The sequence below is a fragment of the Phyllostomus hastatus genome, unplaced genomic scaffold (genome assembly GCF_019186645.2).
Source record: "Phyllostomus hastatus isolate PE091 unplaced genomic scaffold, TTU_PhHast_1.1 phas_contig_86, whole genome shotgun sequence".
In the NCBI taxonomy this organism is placed as follows: domain Eukaryota; kingdom Metazoa; phylum Chordata; class Mammalia; order Chiroptera; family Phyllostomidae; genus Phyllostomus; species Phyllostomus hastatus.
In genome coordinates, this window is record NW_025333977.1 from 95,983,505 (window position 1) to 96,001,902 (window position 18,398).

At 44.6% G+C, this 18,398-nt stretch overlaps 1 protein-coding gene across 2 annotated transcripts in view; it reads right to left on the reverse strand.

Annotated features, from left to right (window-relative positions):
* Positions 1-18,398, reverse strand: part of NUP210 (nucleoporin 210) — a 115,387-nt gene that overhangs the window by 50,450 nt on the left and 46,539 nt on the right. For both annotated transcript variants that reach the window (XM_045851397.1, XM_045851396.1), the window contains exons 13-15: positions 16,501-16,699; positions 11,328-11,473; positions 250-471 (exon numbers count right to left, since the gene is read on the reverse strand). In XM_045851397.1, the coding sequence (XP_045707353.1) occupies positions 250-471; positions 11,328-11,473; positions 16,501-16,699 (567 nt within the window). The remainder of the gene's footprint in view (positions 1-249; positions 472-11,327; positions 11,474-16,500; positions 16,700-18,398) is intronic.

Below are 18,398 nucleotides of genomic sequence, written 5' to 3' on the forward strand. Positions count from 1 at the left end.
GGGGTGTGTCCCAACTGCCACACCTTGCTTGGCCTTCTGTGTTCACTAAGTCATTCCACCTCACTGACCTGCCGTTTGTCTATAAAATGAGTATAGCAGCAGCAGCAGCAGCTCTCTCTCAGGGTTACTTCAAAGATTAAATAAAATGATGCTGGGAGTACAGCAGGGTACTCAAGGGGTACTTGAGAGAGGGGACTTTCCACCCCTCTCTCTGGGCAAGATGGGTCTGGGGGGTAGCTGCCTTCTCACCTGTTCACCCAAGGCTTGGCAGGTCACAAGGATCCAGTGTTGCTGATAATTACGGGAGGCAGGGGGCCCAAAGAGAGCCAGGCTGATGCTGTGTGTGTCCTCAGAGGTGACGTTTCGAAAGAACTTGGATGGCTCGAGGACCCAGGGCCTAGGACCTCCTTCGAATAGCATCTCTTTTGAGGAGCCGAGGGTCACCAAGGCAACAGAGGAGGGGTCCACAGCCTGTGGGAGTGAAAAGGAGAAGAGTAAGCACCTTCCTCTGGGAGGCACATGCCACACACTGGAGGCCTGGGCCTGCCACCTGTTCAGGTCACGCAAGCTGCCACTCCTGGTGCTCATCAGCAATGCTCCCAGGGGCATGGGTGCGAAAGTGCTCTGGGTAGAATTCTGTCCTCCTCTGATATACTGCTGGAGGGAGGGGGCCATAAATTGATCTGCTTCTTTTGTAAAACAATCCAGTAAAAGCCTTGAAAATACCCACAGACCCTGAAACAGGCACCCTGCATCTGGAATCTAACCTGAGAACAGAATAGGAAGGAGAGAAATAAGTTCGTGTACAGAGATGTTCCACACACTGTCATTTACTACAGCCAATCGCCAGCTACAGTCTACAGCCCCCAGTGCAGGGCTGTGTAAGTACAGGGTGCATGCAGGACAAGGCCTGTGTGGGTCTCTAAGGTGGTATTTACAAAGGGCTGGGCACACAACTGACTGAACAGTTTGATCCCAACCATGTTGTTTTAAAAAACATAAACAAGCCTAAAAAGAAATACACCTGATGATCAAGGGAGACACAGACTGTGTGTCCTCGATGGCATCATTACTGGTAGTTTGTTTCCCTTTTTACTCCACGGCAACACCCCCTCTTTCTACAATGTTTACATAAGTTTTGGGGAACAAGCCTCTTTACTTGTTTCATTCCCAGCATTTAGAATAGTACCTGGCATGGAGGAGGTGCTCAATCATTATTCATTAAGTAAATGAATGAATATTAAGCCCTGAAAATACCCAATAAAAATTATGAATTAAAACATTTTTTTACAAAAAGCTCTCATCTGTTCTCCCAGCCTGGGGTGACCATTGTACTGAGGGCCCCAGGGGTTCCCTCGTGGACAATGGCCGTGCTTAGGGTCTGTGGAAAAGGATGTCATCCTCACCCCACAGCATGGGGAGGAACAGCACCTGCAGGAGGATGTGGTTTGCTCCATGGGAGGGCACCTCCCTTTACAGACCCAGCTGGGTGCAGGGAATAATGGAGGGCCCCCCTGAGGGCCCTGCTCCCTGACTCCCTGCTGCGGCTGCACTGATCTCCTGCTCCAGAGGGTCCCAAAGAGGTTAGCTCCAAGTCCTGACTTGTCAACCTTTTTCCCTGCTAGTCACTCCACTCTACTCTCTAAGAGCTACCAGTGTCCCTTCCTAAAACACAGACAATATCCCCTCTACATTAAATGATTCCATAGTGCCAGCTGCCCCAGGAAGAAAGGCCGAGTCAGCATTTTATCCTGGGATTTGGGCTCTCCCAGTCCAGCCCTGGCCTCATCTCTCCCTAGTCCTACCTTCAGACTAGTCTGTCCCCAGGTTGTCTTGGCCCCCTGATCATGCCTTCCTCCAAGCCCTCACTTCCTCTCTCATCAGGTGACCTTCAACCGTCCAGGCAGATGGTGGCTCAATCATATTGGGAGGAAATTATTTGTTTGGTACCTGTCTCCTGATCAGGACATGGGCTCAATAAGAGTAGGGAGAGTGTATCTTTTCCTTCTGTATCCACAGAATGATCTCAACCACACAAAAAAATGAAACACTGTATAGCAGAGTCCCCAACACCCAGACCGGAACCAGGCCACCCAGCAGGAGGTGAGCGGTGGGTGAGCCAGTGAAGCATCACTCGCATGAGCTCAGCCTCCTGTCTATTCCCCTCCCCACAAAACCAGTCCCTGGTGCCAGAAAGATTGGGGACTGCTGCCATATAGGAAAAATTAAAACATTTTAAGATATTTTAATTTTAAAATTAAAATATTTTAATTTAGACAAGAACTTACAACTACACTGTGATATTATTAGCCATCTGATTAGCAAAAATCCAAAAGTTTGCTGGTGGATCTATAAATAAAGATGTGGTTTTTTTTTCCAAACTTAATCCGTTTTGGCCCAACACACGTGCCTTCCACTGCGGTGTGTCAGCCTGTCTCTGCATTGCCCCCAGGTCTGAGGTGTGTGCCAACCACACAGAGCCTCTGACTTCTCTCAGCTCTGCCCGTGCTCTCCCACCCATGGGGGCAGTATCTGAATCTGCCAACAGCCTGGAGTCCCTACAGACTCAGGCTGATAATCACTCAGCTGTCACCACAGTTCTGGACCCATAGCAGAGCCCCAAAGAGATGCTGCTTGAAAATGGAAATAAACTCTCACCTGAGTGACAGCTTTAGATGCATACATCAAGAACAGGGTGGGGCAAGGGGCTAAGGCGATGATCCCATGAGGCCTAAGGGCACAGGTTGTCTTGGTTGGGTACTTACACTAAACCCTTAGCAAAAAAGAACATTACTTTTCAATGGGAATTCTGTCCTTTTGACTTACTTTTTGCAGTATGAACACTTCTGAATTTGCCACCAGCCATCAACTCCATGTATCCCTCTGTGCACACACGCACAAGTGTGTACACTCATAGTTCCAAGAAGCCTGCATTGCCCTCACTGACATCTACCTCGATTCTACCTTGCTATACACACCCAGGTTTTGAAAGCATCAAAGGCCCTTTTCACCTTGGCCAGGTGGGTCAGTTAGTTGGAGCATTGCCCCATACACCAAAAGGTTGTGTGTTCGATTCCCAGTCATGGCACACACCTAGGTTGTGGTTTGTATCCATGGTCAGGGTGCATACAGGAGGCAATCGATGTTTCTCTTCTACACTGATGTTTCTCTCTCTTTCTCCCTTCACCCTCTCTTTTGAAAAAAATCCTTTTTTAATTGTTATTCAATTAGAGCTGTCCCCACTTTCCCCCATTACTCTCCCCTGCCCTACCCATCTCCCACATTCAATCCTCCCCACAACATTGTCTTTGTTCATGGGTCCTTTATACGTCTTCCTTGTCTTGACCCTTCCCCTTCTGTCCCATTCCCCTCCACACCCGATCTGGTCACTGTCAGTTTGCTCTCAATTTCAATATCTCTGGTTATATTTTGCTTGCTTGTTTGTTTTATTGATTAAGTTCCACTTATAGGTGAGATCATATGGTAGTTGTCTTTCACCACCTGGCTTATTTCTCTTAGCATAACGCTCTCCAGTTCTATCCATGCTGTTGCAAAGAGTAAGAGCTCCTTCTTTCGTTCTGCTGTGTAGTATTCCATTGCGTAAATGTACCACAGTTTTTTATCCATTCATTTACCAGTGAACATTTACGTTGCTTCCAGCACTTGGCTATTGTAAATTGTGCTGCTATGAACATTGGGATGCATAGGTTCTTTTGAATTGGTGTTTTGGGATTCTTATTGTATAATCCCAGCAGTGGAATTGCTGGGCCAAAAGGCAGTTCCATTTTTTGTTTTTTGATGAAATTCCATACTGTTTTTCACAGTAGCTGTACCAGTCTGCATTCTTACCAACAGTGCACTAAGGTTCCCTTTTCCCCACATCCTCACTGGCACTTGTTTGTTGATTTGGTTGTGATGGCCATTCTGACTGGTGTGAAGTGGTATTGAATTAGGTTTTTAATTTGCATCTCTCTGATGGCTAGCGATGCTGAGCATCCTTTCACATGTCTCTGGACTCTCTGTATGTCCTCCTTGGAAATGTCTGTTCAGGTCCTTTGCCCATTTTTTAATTGGGTTATTTGTCTTCCAGGTGTGATGTCATGTGAGTTCTTTATATATTTTGGAGATCAAACCCTTGTCTAAGGTATCATTGGCAAATATACTTTCCCATATGGTAGGTTCCCTTTTCATTTTGCTGATTTTTCATTAGCTGTGCAGAAGCTTTTTAATATGGTATAGTCCCATTTGTTTATTCTTTTCTTTATATCTGTTGCTATAGGTGACATATTGGTGAAAATATTGCTGTGTGAGATATATGAAATTTTCCTGTCTATGTTTTCCTCTAGCACTCTTATGGTGTCACAACTTACATTTAAGTCCTTTATTCATCTTCAGTTTATTTTTGTGTACGGTGCAAGTTGGTGGTTGAGTTTCATTTTTTTGCATGTAGCTGTCCAGATCTCCCAACACCATTTGTTGTAGAAGCTCTTTTTACTCCATTTATGCTCCTGCCTCCTTTGTCAAATATTAACTGACCATAGCAACATGGGCTTAGTGCTAGGCTCTCTGTTCTATTCCATTGATCTACTGTCTGTTCTTATGCCAGTACCAGACGTTTGATTACAGTATCTTTGTAATAGTTTAAAATCAGGTTTGTAATAGCTTTAAAATCAGCTTTGTAATAGTTTAAAATAGTTTAAAATTGTGATCCCTCCTACTTTGTTCTTTCTAAAAGTTACTGAGGCTACTCAGGGTCATTTATGGTTCCACATAAATTTTTGAAATATTTGTTCTGTATCTGTGAAATGTGTCACTGGTATTTTAATAAGGATTGCATTGAATCTATATATTGCTTTGGGTAGTGTGGACATTTTGATGATGTTAATTCTTGCAATCCATGATTCACATGGTATATGTTTGTATTTGTTTGTGTCTTCATTAATCTCTTTCTTCAGTGTTGTATAGTTTTATGAGTATAGGTCTTTTGTTTTACCTAACCAAAAACCTCCTTGGTTAGGTTTATTCCTAGGTACTTTATTTTCCTTGTTGTTATAGCATATGGGATTTTTTTTTCCTGATTTCTGTTTCCGATAGTTTGTTGTTGGTGTACAAAAATGCGTTCAATTTCTGGATATTGACTTTGTATCCAGCTGTTTTGTCAAATTCACTTACTAGGTCGACAAGTTTTTTGTGTGTAGTTTATAGGATTTTCTATGCACACTATCATGTCATCATGTCATCTGCAAACAATGATAATTTTACTTCCTCCTTTCCAATTTGGATGCCTTTTATTTCTTTTCTTTTCTGATTGCTCTGGCTAGGACTTCCAATACTATGTTGAATAGAAGCGGTGAAAGCAGACACCTTATCTTGTTCCTGATCTTAGTGAGAAAGCTTTTAGTTTTTGCCCATTGAGTATGATGCTGCTGTAGGTCTCTCATATATGGCCTTTATTATGTTGAGGTATGCTCCCTCTATTACCACTTTGCTGAGTGTTTTTATCATAAATGGGTGCTGTACCTTATAAAATGCTTTTTCCGCATTTATTGATACGATCATGTGATTTTTGTCTTTGCTTTGGTTTATGTGATTATGTTTATTGATTTGAAAATGTTGTACCATCCTTGCATCCCTGGGATGAACCCCACTTGGTCATGGTGTATGATCTTTTTAATGCATTGCTGGATGCAGTCTGCCAGGACTTTGTTGAGAATTTTAGCATCTATGTTCATCAGCAATATTGGCCTGAAGTTTTCTTTCTTTGTTATGTCTTTATCTGGTTTTGGGATTAGGATGGTATTGGTCTCATAAAAAGAGTTTGGGAGACTTCCCTGGTCTTGGATTTTTTGGAATAGTTGAAAAGAATAGGGTTTAGCTCTTCTTTAAATGTTTTGTAAAATTCTCCTATGAAAACGCCAAGTCCAGGACTTGTGTGATGGGAGCTTTTTAATTACTGCTTCAATTTCACCAACTGTTATAGGTCTGTTCAGGCTTTCTGCTTCTTCTTCATTCAGTTTTGGAAGATTGTATGTTTCTAGCCTTCCTGCCTCTCTTAAACATATTGATGTCAATGAACATATCCTCAAGTGAGGATTAAAAAACAAGAGGGCCCATTTCCTGCACATGAACTGCTAAGCATGCTCAGGGCCTTTGGCTTTCCCTCCCTGCACCTCTCTTCAACAGAGTTGTACAGGAAGCTCCTGTGCTTCACTGAGGCCTCTGTTCAAATGTTACAGCCTCAGAGAGGCCTTTTCTGAGCCCATCTAGGGCAGAACCTCCCAACGCTTGTTACTGCCCTCACCAGTTCAACCGCCTTATCAATACCTGCCACCATTTTCTATATGCTCATTTGTCCATTTGCTTCTGTGTTCTCACAACTAGAATGAAGCTGCTAGCTGCTCAGTCTCCCATCCCATAAAATGGGTATAAGAAGTAGATTCAAGGAAGCAGGAATGAAAGTCCTGAATGCATACCCAGTAGTGTCATTGCTATCCACTGTCATCCTCATTTTACAGATGGAAAACAAGAATCCCAGCAAAGTGAAGCAATTGATCCAAATTTACCTAGCTGGTAGGCACAGGTCTATTCTCACTTCAGATGCCCTGCCTTGCCCATGTATCAATGCCACAACCAGCAAAACCCAGCTTTGGATATAGCAGGTCACTGTAAACCTCACCAAAGGATGTTTTTCATGCACCCTAAAGGGAAAGGTTGTGGAAAGGCATCACACGTCCTATAATTAACAACTGGAGAACTAGGAATGATCACCTTAACATGTTATTCCCTTCTCATTTGGGCATTAAAGTGTCACAAAACTCTATGCCAAGGAGATAGGTCAATAATCAACATCACTAATGAGGGACACTCATAAATCACACAGGCTCCTCAGTGGGCATTAGAGTGCAAGTATTCAAACAGGCAAAACCAGACAGGAGAGTGCCTTTTTGGCTCAGACAAGGTCTCCTTGCTGGGCATCCATTTCCTGGCTTGTAAAACAGGAGGATGGGTCTGGTCATCAACAGTCCCTTAGCACTGGAAGTATATGTTTCTAGGAGATGGAATTGTGCCTCTTCGCAGGGATACTCACACTTGGTCTAGAATCAATAGATAGACGGCAAGGGGCAGGGCAGTAGGAGGTTAAGGCCCCAGCCTACCTGGTTGGCCCAGAGACTTTGGGTCAACCCATTCAGTATGCTAACATTGCCAAAATGTAGGAGCCTGGTGGCCTGTCCAGATCCAGGCACTTGGGGGTTTCCAGACAGTAACTTGCAGGTGGGACAAGGCACTCTAATATCCTGCAGCAGTCACGGGCTGAAAAATAATTGGGATGTTAACTATGGGGGGAATTAGGTCACTGGCAAGCATGAGCCCCTCCATGATCCATGCAGAGAGAGAAGATGACATGTAAGCTGGGGGGAGGAGAAAAGGGCTGAGCAGTACCCATGAGATCTGGACAGGAGCCTTCTTCTGTGGATGGGAAGAGTCCTTACACTGTGTTTCCAGAATACGTCCATTCCTAGACCTTTACCAACTGCCCACTACAAGATGAGAATATCCAGGTCCTAACCAGATTTCAGAAACCTCCTTGTTCTGACCCACCACAGCCTCATATCTCACCCCAAGATATACCATCCTACTTCTAGTGCTGCCACCAGCCACGCTTCCAGTCTCCTTCTCCTCCTTCTATTTCTGTGTGTATCGGTGACCTGTCCTCCCAGGGACCCTTTGATAGTTCTACTATGCTCGCTGCAATTATATGAGTGTCTGTCTTCCCTATACACTGACAGCCTCCCAAGGCACAGAGTGTATGATTTCTCCCTAGATATCTGTCTTCCTGGCCTGGTCCTGTACCAACAAAGTGTCCTACAACTATCTGCAAAGTAAACTGATAGATGGACCAGCAAGCACAGGTTATAGCAATGACTATTTGCTGCCTTCCCAGTTTCCACACTCCTCTCTTCCTTAGAGAAAGAATCCCAATTTTATCAGAGTAGTATAGAGCCCAGCTAAAATACTTCCCTGGGTGTGACCAACAGATTAAGTTATGGCCTGTGCCATACAAGTGGAAACTGCTGTTTTAAACTTATGCCAAGTCTACTACAGGAAACTAACTCAGCTGAGAAGTGAGCTCTTTCCCATTCTGGCTATGTGGAATGCAGATATGATGGTTGGAGCTTCAGTAACCATTTTAGACTATGAGGCAACCTTGAAGATGAAAGCCATATACTAGGATGATGAAGTGGACAGACAGAAACCTGGGGTCCCTGATGACCATGGAGCTGCCACACTAGCCCTGTGTGAGAGCTCTTGTGTGAAAGAAAAATAAATTTTCTATTGGTTAAGCCACTATTTGAATTTTGTTACCTTTCTTAACTTATATGAAGGCATAAGAAAAATAAAAGAAGAGACTCATATTCTTCTATATTGCCACCAATCAAGGTGGCTTCCTGACTAGAAGCCCTAATCTTTACCCCTAATCTCACATTGGGACTGTGAGCTCTGTTACTGGCCTCTGATGTTCCAGACAAATATCCCAATAATCAGACTTTCTGGTCATCTGGAGAAGCACTCATGAAGGGTCCTATAGAACCTTTTTGAAGGGTCCTAGCCAAACATCCCACCTCATGGAAGGCTATGGCAGGGCTTTTTCAAGAATGACCACCTCCATCTTAGAAATATCAGTTCTCTTCAATGCTGTTCTCTGAGCCCTCTCACCTCATTTGGTACCATGGTCAGTGAGAGGAGTCTGACCTCCTGGACTTAAGATGCCACCCTCCCTTCCCCCATGCTCTCTATCCTTTCACACTTGCCTTTTTCCATGGCATGTATATACAAAAATACATTACTTACGTGTTTTATTCACTGTCTGTCTCTGTTATAATGTCAATTCATGAGGACAAGGATTTCTGTGGATTTTTTTTTTCAATGTGGTATTCCTCAGGTTAAGAGCATGGACTGGTACATAGTAAGTATTCATACCTTTGTTAAACAAATGGATGAACGGAGTAAGAGGAGCAGGGATGGGCCATTCTTCCCTAATAAACATCTAGAAGTATCTGCTATTTTAGGTCTGGGGGTTAGGAGACCTTGGTTTCAATCCTGGTTGGTTAACTCTAAACACATTTCACCTACTTATTCATTTTAATTTTTTAAAGATTTTATTCATTTATTTTTAGAGAGACAGGGAGGGAGGGAGAAAGAGAGCGAGAAACATTGATGTGCAAGAGAAACTTCATTTGGTTACCTCTCCCACACCCCCAATCGGGGACCAGGCCCACAACCCAGGCATGTGCCCTGATTGGGAATCAAACCAGCAACCTTTCATTTTGCAGGGTGGTGCCCAGTCCATTGAGCCACACCAGCCAGTGTCCCTTACTTATTCATTTTAAATAAAACAACCCTTTTCAAATAATTAAAACCCTTGTCATATAGTAGTTCCAGCTGGAACTATTATTTGAAAAGGGTTGTTTTATTTAAAATAATAATAACAATAAATGCAAATATAATAATAACATAGCAGCTGGAACTACTATATGACCCAGCAATTCTACTTCAGGATATTTTCTTCCCTTCAGAAAATGAAGGGAACAAAAACACTAACTTGAAAAGATTTCTGTACCCCATGTTCATTGTAGCATTATTTACAATAGCCAAGACACAAAAACAACCCAAATGTCCATTGGTGAATGAATGGATAAAGAAAATATGGCACATATACATAATGAAATATTATTCAGGCATAAAAAAGGGAATCCTGCCATTTGCAATAACATGGATGGACTCAAAGGCATTATGCTGTGAAATAAGTCAGACAAAGAAAGACATACAGTATATGATCTCACTCATATATGGAATCTAAAAAACAAACAAAAAACTCATGAATACAGAGCACATTGGTGGCTGCAAAGCGGGGAAGAAGTTGGGTGAGGAATGGGTAAAGGTGGTCTAAAAACACAAACTTCCAGTACAAAATAAATAAGTTCTGGGGATGTAATGTACAGCAAGGTGACAATAGTTAACAATACTATATTGCATATTTTTAAAGACAATAGAGCTTAAATGTTCACATCACAGCAAAAAATTGTAACTATGGGTGGTTACAGATGTTAACTAAACTTATTGTGGTGATCATTTCCCAATACATACAAACACTGAATCATTACATTGTACACCTGAAACTAATATAATATTATATGTCAATTATACCTTAATAAAAAAAAAAACCTTGGTTGCTGTCTGCTCTCCATAGGCACCATGCCCAGGGTTAGAGGTTCAGAAATGGAAAGATTCTAATGTTACTGAGCTTGCTTTAATGGATAAGAGTCACAGAGCGAGGACACCAGAAGTGTCACAAAGGTTGATGCTTGGATGTCAGGGAAATGCAGTGCTGACTGGCCTAGCCCAGGAGGCTGAGGAAGAGCCTCCCCCAGGTCAAGACTTGAGCCCTCCCCTAAAGAAGGAGCCAACTTACCCCTCTCTGGGCCTCCTTTGTGAGGAGCACATTTCAAAGTAAGAAGTAATTACATTCACCATCCTGCTGCACAATAGCTATTGTGTAAAGCCTTCACAACCATCCTTCATGGAAGGTCCAGTCCTTTTTTATTAGTATTTTAAGTTAACCCCCATTGAGCCCTCATTACCTCTTAGGCACTGTTTTAAGCCCATTTTTGCTCATAGGTTAGGTAATTCTTATAACCCTATGAAGTGGGTACTATATTAGCCCCATTTTACAGGCAGGGAAACAGGCCCAGAGAAATTAAATTAGCCAAAGTCACAGACTTGGTGTTAGATCTAGATTTATACTCAGGGGTTGGTGTCAAAGCTGTGATCTCAAGTATTGGAACAATACACAAAGCTGTGTGCTTCCTGCCCACAGATGGGCACATGGGGACTCAGACACTTCATGGTTACCTGACATCAGGCAGGGAGAGAATCCAAGCCTGCTCCCAAGGCCTCAGAGGGTTCCCAGGTCTCAAGTTCCCAAGGCCCAGAATGTGCACCCTCATTGCAAGGCCACCGTCCCCATTCTAGGGTTCTAGGGAGACCCTGCAGGGTAACTCTGGAGTTCACCAGAATTGCCCCTCTGTTGTAATCCCTGCAGGCCCCAAAGGGTAACATTTCATCTATATGGATATCAGGAATCATTGCCTATCATCAGGGGGACTCTGTTCCTTCTACATCTTTCCTAATTTCAGCTCAAAAACCATAGAAAGAGATTGCTATTCTAAAAGCTATTCTGAATAATCAGGATTTTAACACAAATTCACCAGAACAAATGAATAATTCACATCAGGGAAGCAGATGAAGGGCAAGGGCCCCAGGCTCACCTTGAGGGGCAGGTAGGCAGCGATGGTGATCTGGGCACTCAGGTGGACGTGGCCATGTTTGTAGCTCACGAGGAGTGCGGTGTACCCCTGGGCCTCGGCTCTCACCCTGACACCACTGCAGTGCTCAGACCCTGGCTGTAGCCTCCCTGCAAGAAGAAGAGAGCAAACGGTCACTGTAAAGTTGCCTTTGCCGGAAAGACATGATAGGCTGGCAGTCCTTTCATCCAGGGCTTGATACACAATCTAATTTTTTAACATAAAAATTTAATTCCCATGCCAAAAAGTACACTTGTCAGGAACGGTGTTTGTTTTCCCTCATAAACTGAGCACATGTAGCACCCAGGACTGGGATCCCCAAACAATCTGACCTATACCCTGGAATCTCCCATGGACCCCCCAGTCACTAGCTCCTCCCCTAAGGAGAACCACTGTGAGCTGCCTCCAACAGTGCAGCATAATTTTGTGGGCTTCTACATTTTACATGAAAGGAACCACTGAGTATAAACTCCTTTGTGTCTGCCCTTTTCAATTCAGTGCTAATGGTGAGATCTCTCCTTATATTTTGTACGTTATACATCTTTTATCCATATTTGCATATATTATTTTGTTGTGTGAAGAGTCTGCAAATCAATTTCTTCATAATACTGCAAAGACCCGGGATGTTCCCAAAGCAGGGCAATGATACACAGTGCTGCTGAGAACATGTCTTTTGGTACATAGTTCTTGTACACATTTCGGCCTTTCTGTTGGGTGTGTCCATAAGAGTGCCATACATACACCCCTAGTCCCTACTGCCTAGGAGCATGTGTATGTTCAGCTTTCATCATTACTGCCAAACAGCTTTCCCAAAATGGTTGTATCAAGTTATACTTTTTTTTTTAAGTTTATTTTTAGATAGAGGGGAAGGGAGGGAAAAAGAGAGGGAGAGAAACATCAATGTGTGAATGTCTCTCAAGCACCTGCTACTGAGGACCTGGCCTGTAACCCAGACATGTGCTCTGACTGGGAATCAAACCGGCGACCCTTTGGTTCACAGGCCAGCGCTCAATCCACTGAGCCACATCAGTAAGGGCAAGTTACACTACTTCTAATGGCTATGCTATATCCCTGCCAGTGCATAGTATATTCCACCCTTTGGGAAAAAAAAAGCCATTATAGTGACAGTATGTTGTTTTCTTTCTAAACATTTAGAAAAAATTATACTGTGAAACCCCACATTCCTACCCCCTACATTCCACAATTATCATTTTGTTCTATTTCTCTTACTGCATTATCTATCCATCTCCTCCCCATCTATCAACTGATCTTATTTTTTAGTGAACTTGAAACTAAGTTGCAGGCATCAGTACACTTCATTCTAAATGTTTTAGTAAATACATAATTATCTCAATATTTCTTTATGGTTCTTTTTACTTCTTAAGGTCCAACTTACCCATAGTGAACCATGCATGGACCATGTAGCTGCTGTGAAACCCCAGCCCACCATGATGCAGAACACTACCCCCCAGCCCCAACCCAGGTCCCTTACCCTTCTTCCCAGGTACTCATCTCCTGGAGGCCATCACTGCACCATTCTGATTTTTCCACCATAGTTTGGTTTTCTTTCTTAATAGTAGTTTTACCAAAATATATAATCCACATGCTGCAGAATCATCCATTTGAAGTGCACGTGCAAACTGGTGGTTTTTAACATATTCACAGAGTTGTGCAACTATCGTCACTAAGTTTAGAACATTTCACTCTGCAGAAAGAAAACCTGTACCCATGAACCATCACTGTCCTTTCCCCACCCTGGTTAAAGGACTGGTGCTGGCAGCCCCTGCTCCACATTCAGTCTCAGCATAGATTGGTTTGCCTCGCACTACTCATCAATGAACTGGCTTGTCTCACACAGTGTGTTTTTGAAACTCAGCTCTGTTGCTGTGTGATCAGTGGTTGCTTCCTTTGGATGCTAAGAAGTATTCCACTGCCAAGATGTTCCACATTTTGCTTATTCATTCACCAGTTGATGGGTATTTTGATTGCTTCTAGTTTGGGGCAATTAGTGAAAGAGCTGCTGTGGACATTCAAAAACAATCTCCTCCACACTCTTAGGACATATTTCAATGTATGCTATTTTGCCAATGGCCACTGCCATGCCCTGGGCAGAAGTCCTTATGCCACCAAGAAGGGTAGGCCAGAGTCCACAGGCCCAAGAGCTCTGGAAAACTGATACTGGGTCCACAATTACACAAACAAAAAGAATGGAGAAATGACAGGTCTGAGCATGGACCCTGCTATCTTCCACCCTGGTATAGGGAGTCTACACAAATGCTTATCTGGACATGACCCTAAATTATGAGAAGGGAGGTGGATCCTTTGTAGAGCTGGGAAGAGATGCTGAGGAACTGAGCCCCGAGTGGCACACGCAAGCTCCATGGCCCTGCCCTGGGGATGGGAGGTCCCCTGCTCCGACCTGGCCAGAAGCTGAAGCATGCCACACCCTTTCTTGTCTCTACGAGGCTTACGACAATCTTCCTGCTCTTCGGAATACTCTTCCCCTATTTTCTCCTACTCCCATCCTTCAGTCCCAGTTATTACTTCCTCTAAACAGCCTTCCCACATGCCCCTAAACTACCTTAGACACCCATCTTCGGCACATTTCTTCTGGGGCACATGTTTAGGCATTTCAAGTGAGCACAGGTCCAAGAGTGAAAGAGAACTCACAGGACCATGCTACTCTGTTGGTGCACTCGGTCCCAGCACCACGCCTGCGTGCTGCACCATATGTCTGACGAGACTGTCAGAGCTGTGAAGGCGAAACTACATCTCTGGTGTTTACCAGGGACCCCCAGAGCATAGCACGTAGGAGGTGCTCAATGAACAGGGGGCTGAAAAACAGCCAAGGCTTACAACAGAAAAAGGGCCAGGATAGAGCAAGAGCTGATGTACTGCCATCCCCAGAGGGTGAGCCTGGTCAATCCAGCAACTCCATGGAGTTCACAGTAACACTCAGAAGCCATGAGGCTTTTAAGGGTGCTTCAATGATGAGGACAAGGCAGAAATGGGATCCCAGCAGCCAAGTTCAGTAGGAAGAGGATGAGGCCCCAAAATGGCCTAAATGTGCTGGTAGGGGTGGTGCCTGGGACTGCGGTTACCAAGGGAACCTAGCAGTTCATTTCCAAGAACTATGACCTGAGTTTCATGTGTGCTCTTAACTTGGTCAAGATCAACGACATGGACTTAAGGGGGAGATGGAAAAAGAGAAGGAAACCATTAACCTAACATGGGATCACATCTGTCCTCATGTTTCTATTCCATGAGTTTCATGTGTCCTAGGGGCAGGTGTCAATCAGCTGATCCCATCTGGTCTTATGTCCTATGGATTTCCATGACACTGGTGTCTCTCTACCCTGACTAGACTTCTCATATAATCTGGGCCCCACCACAAGCCTTCACAAAGCCATATATACTCTTTAGTAGGGGACACTTAAGGAGCTTGCTAAGGGAATTTCAATGCCCTAAGATTCTGTCTCAGCTGCTGTCTTCAAAACCAAGCCTGGTACTAGGCTTAGGGACATTCATTTGTACCCTTAGAGCAAGCAAGGGGCCAGTATTCCCACTTTATAAATGAAGAATCCAAGACTCTGAGAGGTTGGACAACTTGCCTGACATCACACAGCCAATATGTTGAAGAAGGAGAATTCAGACCCAGGAGCGTGGAATTCCAAACCCTATTCTTTATTCCTGGGACTTCCTGGATGCAGACCTAGTGTCTGGGCTGAAGCCTGCAACTCCTCTCCAGGATACACAGTGTGGGGGAGGCGGGGGGCGGGCAGTGCTGGGGAAGCAGGCTCCTCTCCTGCCATCAGTGGGGCTCTCTCCCACATGCTAATGTTTTTCTCCATCCTAAATGGTTGCCTTGCTGAGGACACTTAAGATATCTTAAAGCTCAGTTTCTCCTGTGTGGTCGGAGAGGACACAACAACGCCCTCCAGGGAAGGATACACATATGGTTTGCTTGGTGATGTCTCAGACACACTGCCTGATGCAGCTTCACATCCAAGTGGCTCCACGGGTCACCACAACCACAGCAGTGGTGTGTAAAGCTGCCTGGCATCTCAGGCCAACCTACAAACACCCTGCCAATTAGGCTTCCTAAACTCACCAGGATCAAGTCATCACTCCTCTGCTCACAAACCATCAGTAGTTCCCACTGGCTGAAGGGCTCCCAAGCCCTCCAGTGCCCCACTGTGGTTCAGGACCCAACAGGTTCAATCATTCCAGGTCCACTGTGTGTCCATATCCCCGGACATGCTCACCTCAGGGCCGTGTCTCTAGAGCTCCACCGAGTGCCATTCTGGTTTCCCCGTTACTTCTACCCCTGCCCAAACCTCATTCCTCCCTCACTAGCTCAACAGTTCTTGCTTCTCTTCATCTGCAAATTAGAGAGGAACCCCTCTGCTGTCCTTGACTGACTTCCCTGGTGGGGGGCATTTCTAGAGGACTCAGGCTCCAGAACAGTAGTCCAGACATAGTCTGATGTGTACTCCATCCTGCCCTGTGCTCCTGTGAGAGTCTGGATGGTTACACAGCCTCAGTCTCTACCTGACATGTGGCCCAGCCACAGCTCCTCCTCCCATGGTAGTTGCAAAGTCTGAAGTGGTCACACACACAAGGTACTTACTTACCCTGCACCTGGCAGGGCCGACACTCCATAAACTAACTTCCACCATCACTGTCAAAATCCTGCAAGCGATGCTACAGAGAAAAAGGTCAATGTGCATGGCTTCGATGGCTCCGGAGGGAAGGACCTCACATGTCACAAAGGTGTTGCAATTCCATCACTAACCAAATTCCCCATCAACAGCATATTCTGAGCACCTACTGCATTCCAGGCACTGCAATGGGCACTGTGACATGCAATTCTGTTTAGAATGACACCCGTTTTAGAGAAGTGGAAACTGAGGGTTCAGCGAGCCATGACACAGTGGGTCACCTGGCAGGTAAGATCCAAACTGCAGACACAGGACAAAGGGACAAACACCATTTCTCATGCTGTGACTCCCTGTGGCCTCAGGCCCTCTATTTAGGAATGTGAGGCACCACATGTTGAACGTCCAGGCAGTCTGGCTCAACCTGCGCCCCCCCACCCCCCGCACGGTCTTGTGCCTGCTCATCAATGCTAGTTTACCTGGAAGCAGCTGGAACACACCCTGGTTCTCCACCTCAACCTCCAAGTAGAAGTGGGAGCAGTCGCTAAGAGTAACCACCTCGTTGGCCCCACCGGGCATTAGGCCATTTATCCTCAGGGGCAGCTCCAGGGTCTGGCCCACTCGTGCCTCCACCTGGCATGGGGCAAACTCCATGCCTCTGGGCTCGATCACATACACCTGGAAGACAAGGCACGGACTAGAGTCATCAGGCTCCATGGGAGAGGAAAGGCCCGCTGCTCGGATTTACTAAACACACTGTGTGCTCGGCACTGAATATATGTCAGTGAGAAGACTAAGCTTGAGGGACATGAGGGACTGGTGCTGGGGACTGAGGTGATGTTCAGGGATGAGCTGTCAGGGAAGGCCCCTCTGAGAAGAGATGTAGGAGCTTAGACCTGAGAACCACATCAGAGGCAACCAGACAAAAGTCTGGGGGAAACACTTTCTGGGGAGAAGAGACAACTGTACAAAGTCCTGAGCCATGTACCAGCTCAGCACATTGAAGAAATACAAAGAAGGTAGGATACAGGGTGAGAGAGACATTATCAACAACAAATATCTGTATTAAGACAAAACTTACCAGACTCCAGGTTCTGTTCTAAAAACCCTGCTAAATCATTGAATCCTCTCAGTCTCCTCGTTAAGGTTCTGTTACCAACCTCATTACTTGATGAAGAAACTGGCATGGGAGGTTCGAGAGCCTAAATGAGCTGGAGCATGGTGAAGTCTGGCCTAAGCAGTCCAGTCTTGCAAGCCAGGCTCTAACCATCACACACACTGCCTGTCAGGGAATTGTCCTCTGGATTTTGGCTGAGCAACTAGATGGAAGGTGGCATGTTTACTTAGATGAAACTTGGGAAATGAGCGGGGGAACGGTGGTTATAATTTATACAAATACTTGACAATACGCTGTAGCTAAAGGGTCTCCATTATGACCCTGTTCATATGAAACAGATCAATCTTAAGAGACGCGTGTGTGTGTGTGTCAACAAAAAGACAAAATAACCCATCATCTAAATGAGTGCAAAAAACAGCTACAGTACATTTACACAGTGGAATACTACTTGGCTATAAAAAGGAAGAATATTTTACTCTTTTTTGACAGCATGGATAGACCTGGAGAACATTTTTAAGTATATTTTATTGATCATGCTATTATAGTTGTCCCATTTTTTTTCCTTTATTCCCCTCCGCCCTTCATCCCCCACTCCTTAATTCATGTCCATGGGTCATATATATAGGTTCTTCAGCTTCTCCATTCCCTAGACTATTCTTAACCTCCCCCTATCTATTTTGTACCTACCATTTATGCTTCTTATTCCCTGTACTTTTTCCCCCAGTCTCCCTCCTCCCACTTCCCACTAGAATCCTCCATGTGATCTCCATTCCTGTGATTCTGTTTCTGTTCTGATTGTTTGCTTAGTTTGTTTTTGTTTTTGTTCTTTTTAGGTTCAGTTGTTAACAGTTGTGTTTGTTATCATTTTACTGTTCATAGGTTTGATGATCTTTTTCTTAGATAAGTCCCTTTAACATTGCATAGAATAAGGGCTTGGTGATGATGAATCCCTTTAACCTGACCTTATCTGGGAAGCACTTTATCTGCCCTTCCATTCTAAATGAAAGCTTTGCTGCACAGAGTAATCTTGGATGTAAGTCCTTGCCTTTCATGACTTCAAACACTTCTTTCTAGCCCCTTCTTGCCTGCAAGGTTTCTTTTGAGAAATTCGCTGATAGTCATATGGGAACTCCTTTGTAGGTATCTCCTTTCCTATTGCTGCTTTTAAGATTCTCTCCTTCTCTTCCATCCTGGGTAATGTAGTGATGATATGCCTTGGTGTGTGCTTCTTTGGGTCCCACTTCTTTGGGACTCTCTGAG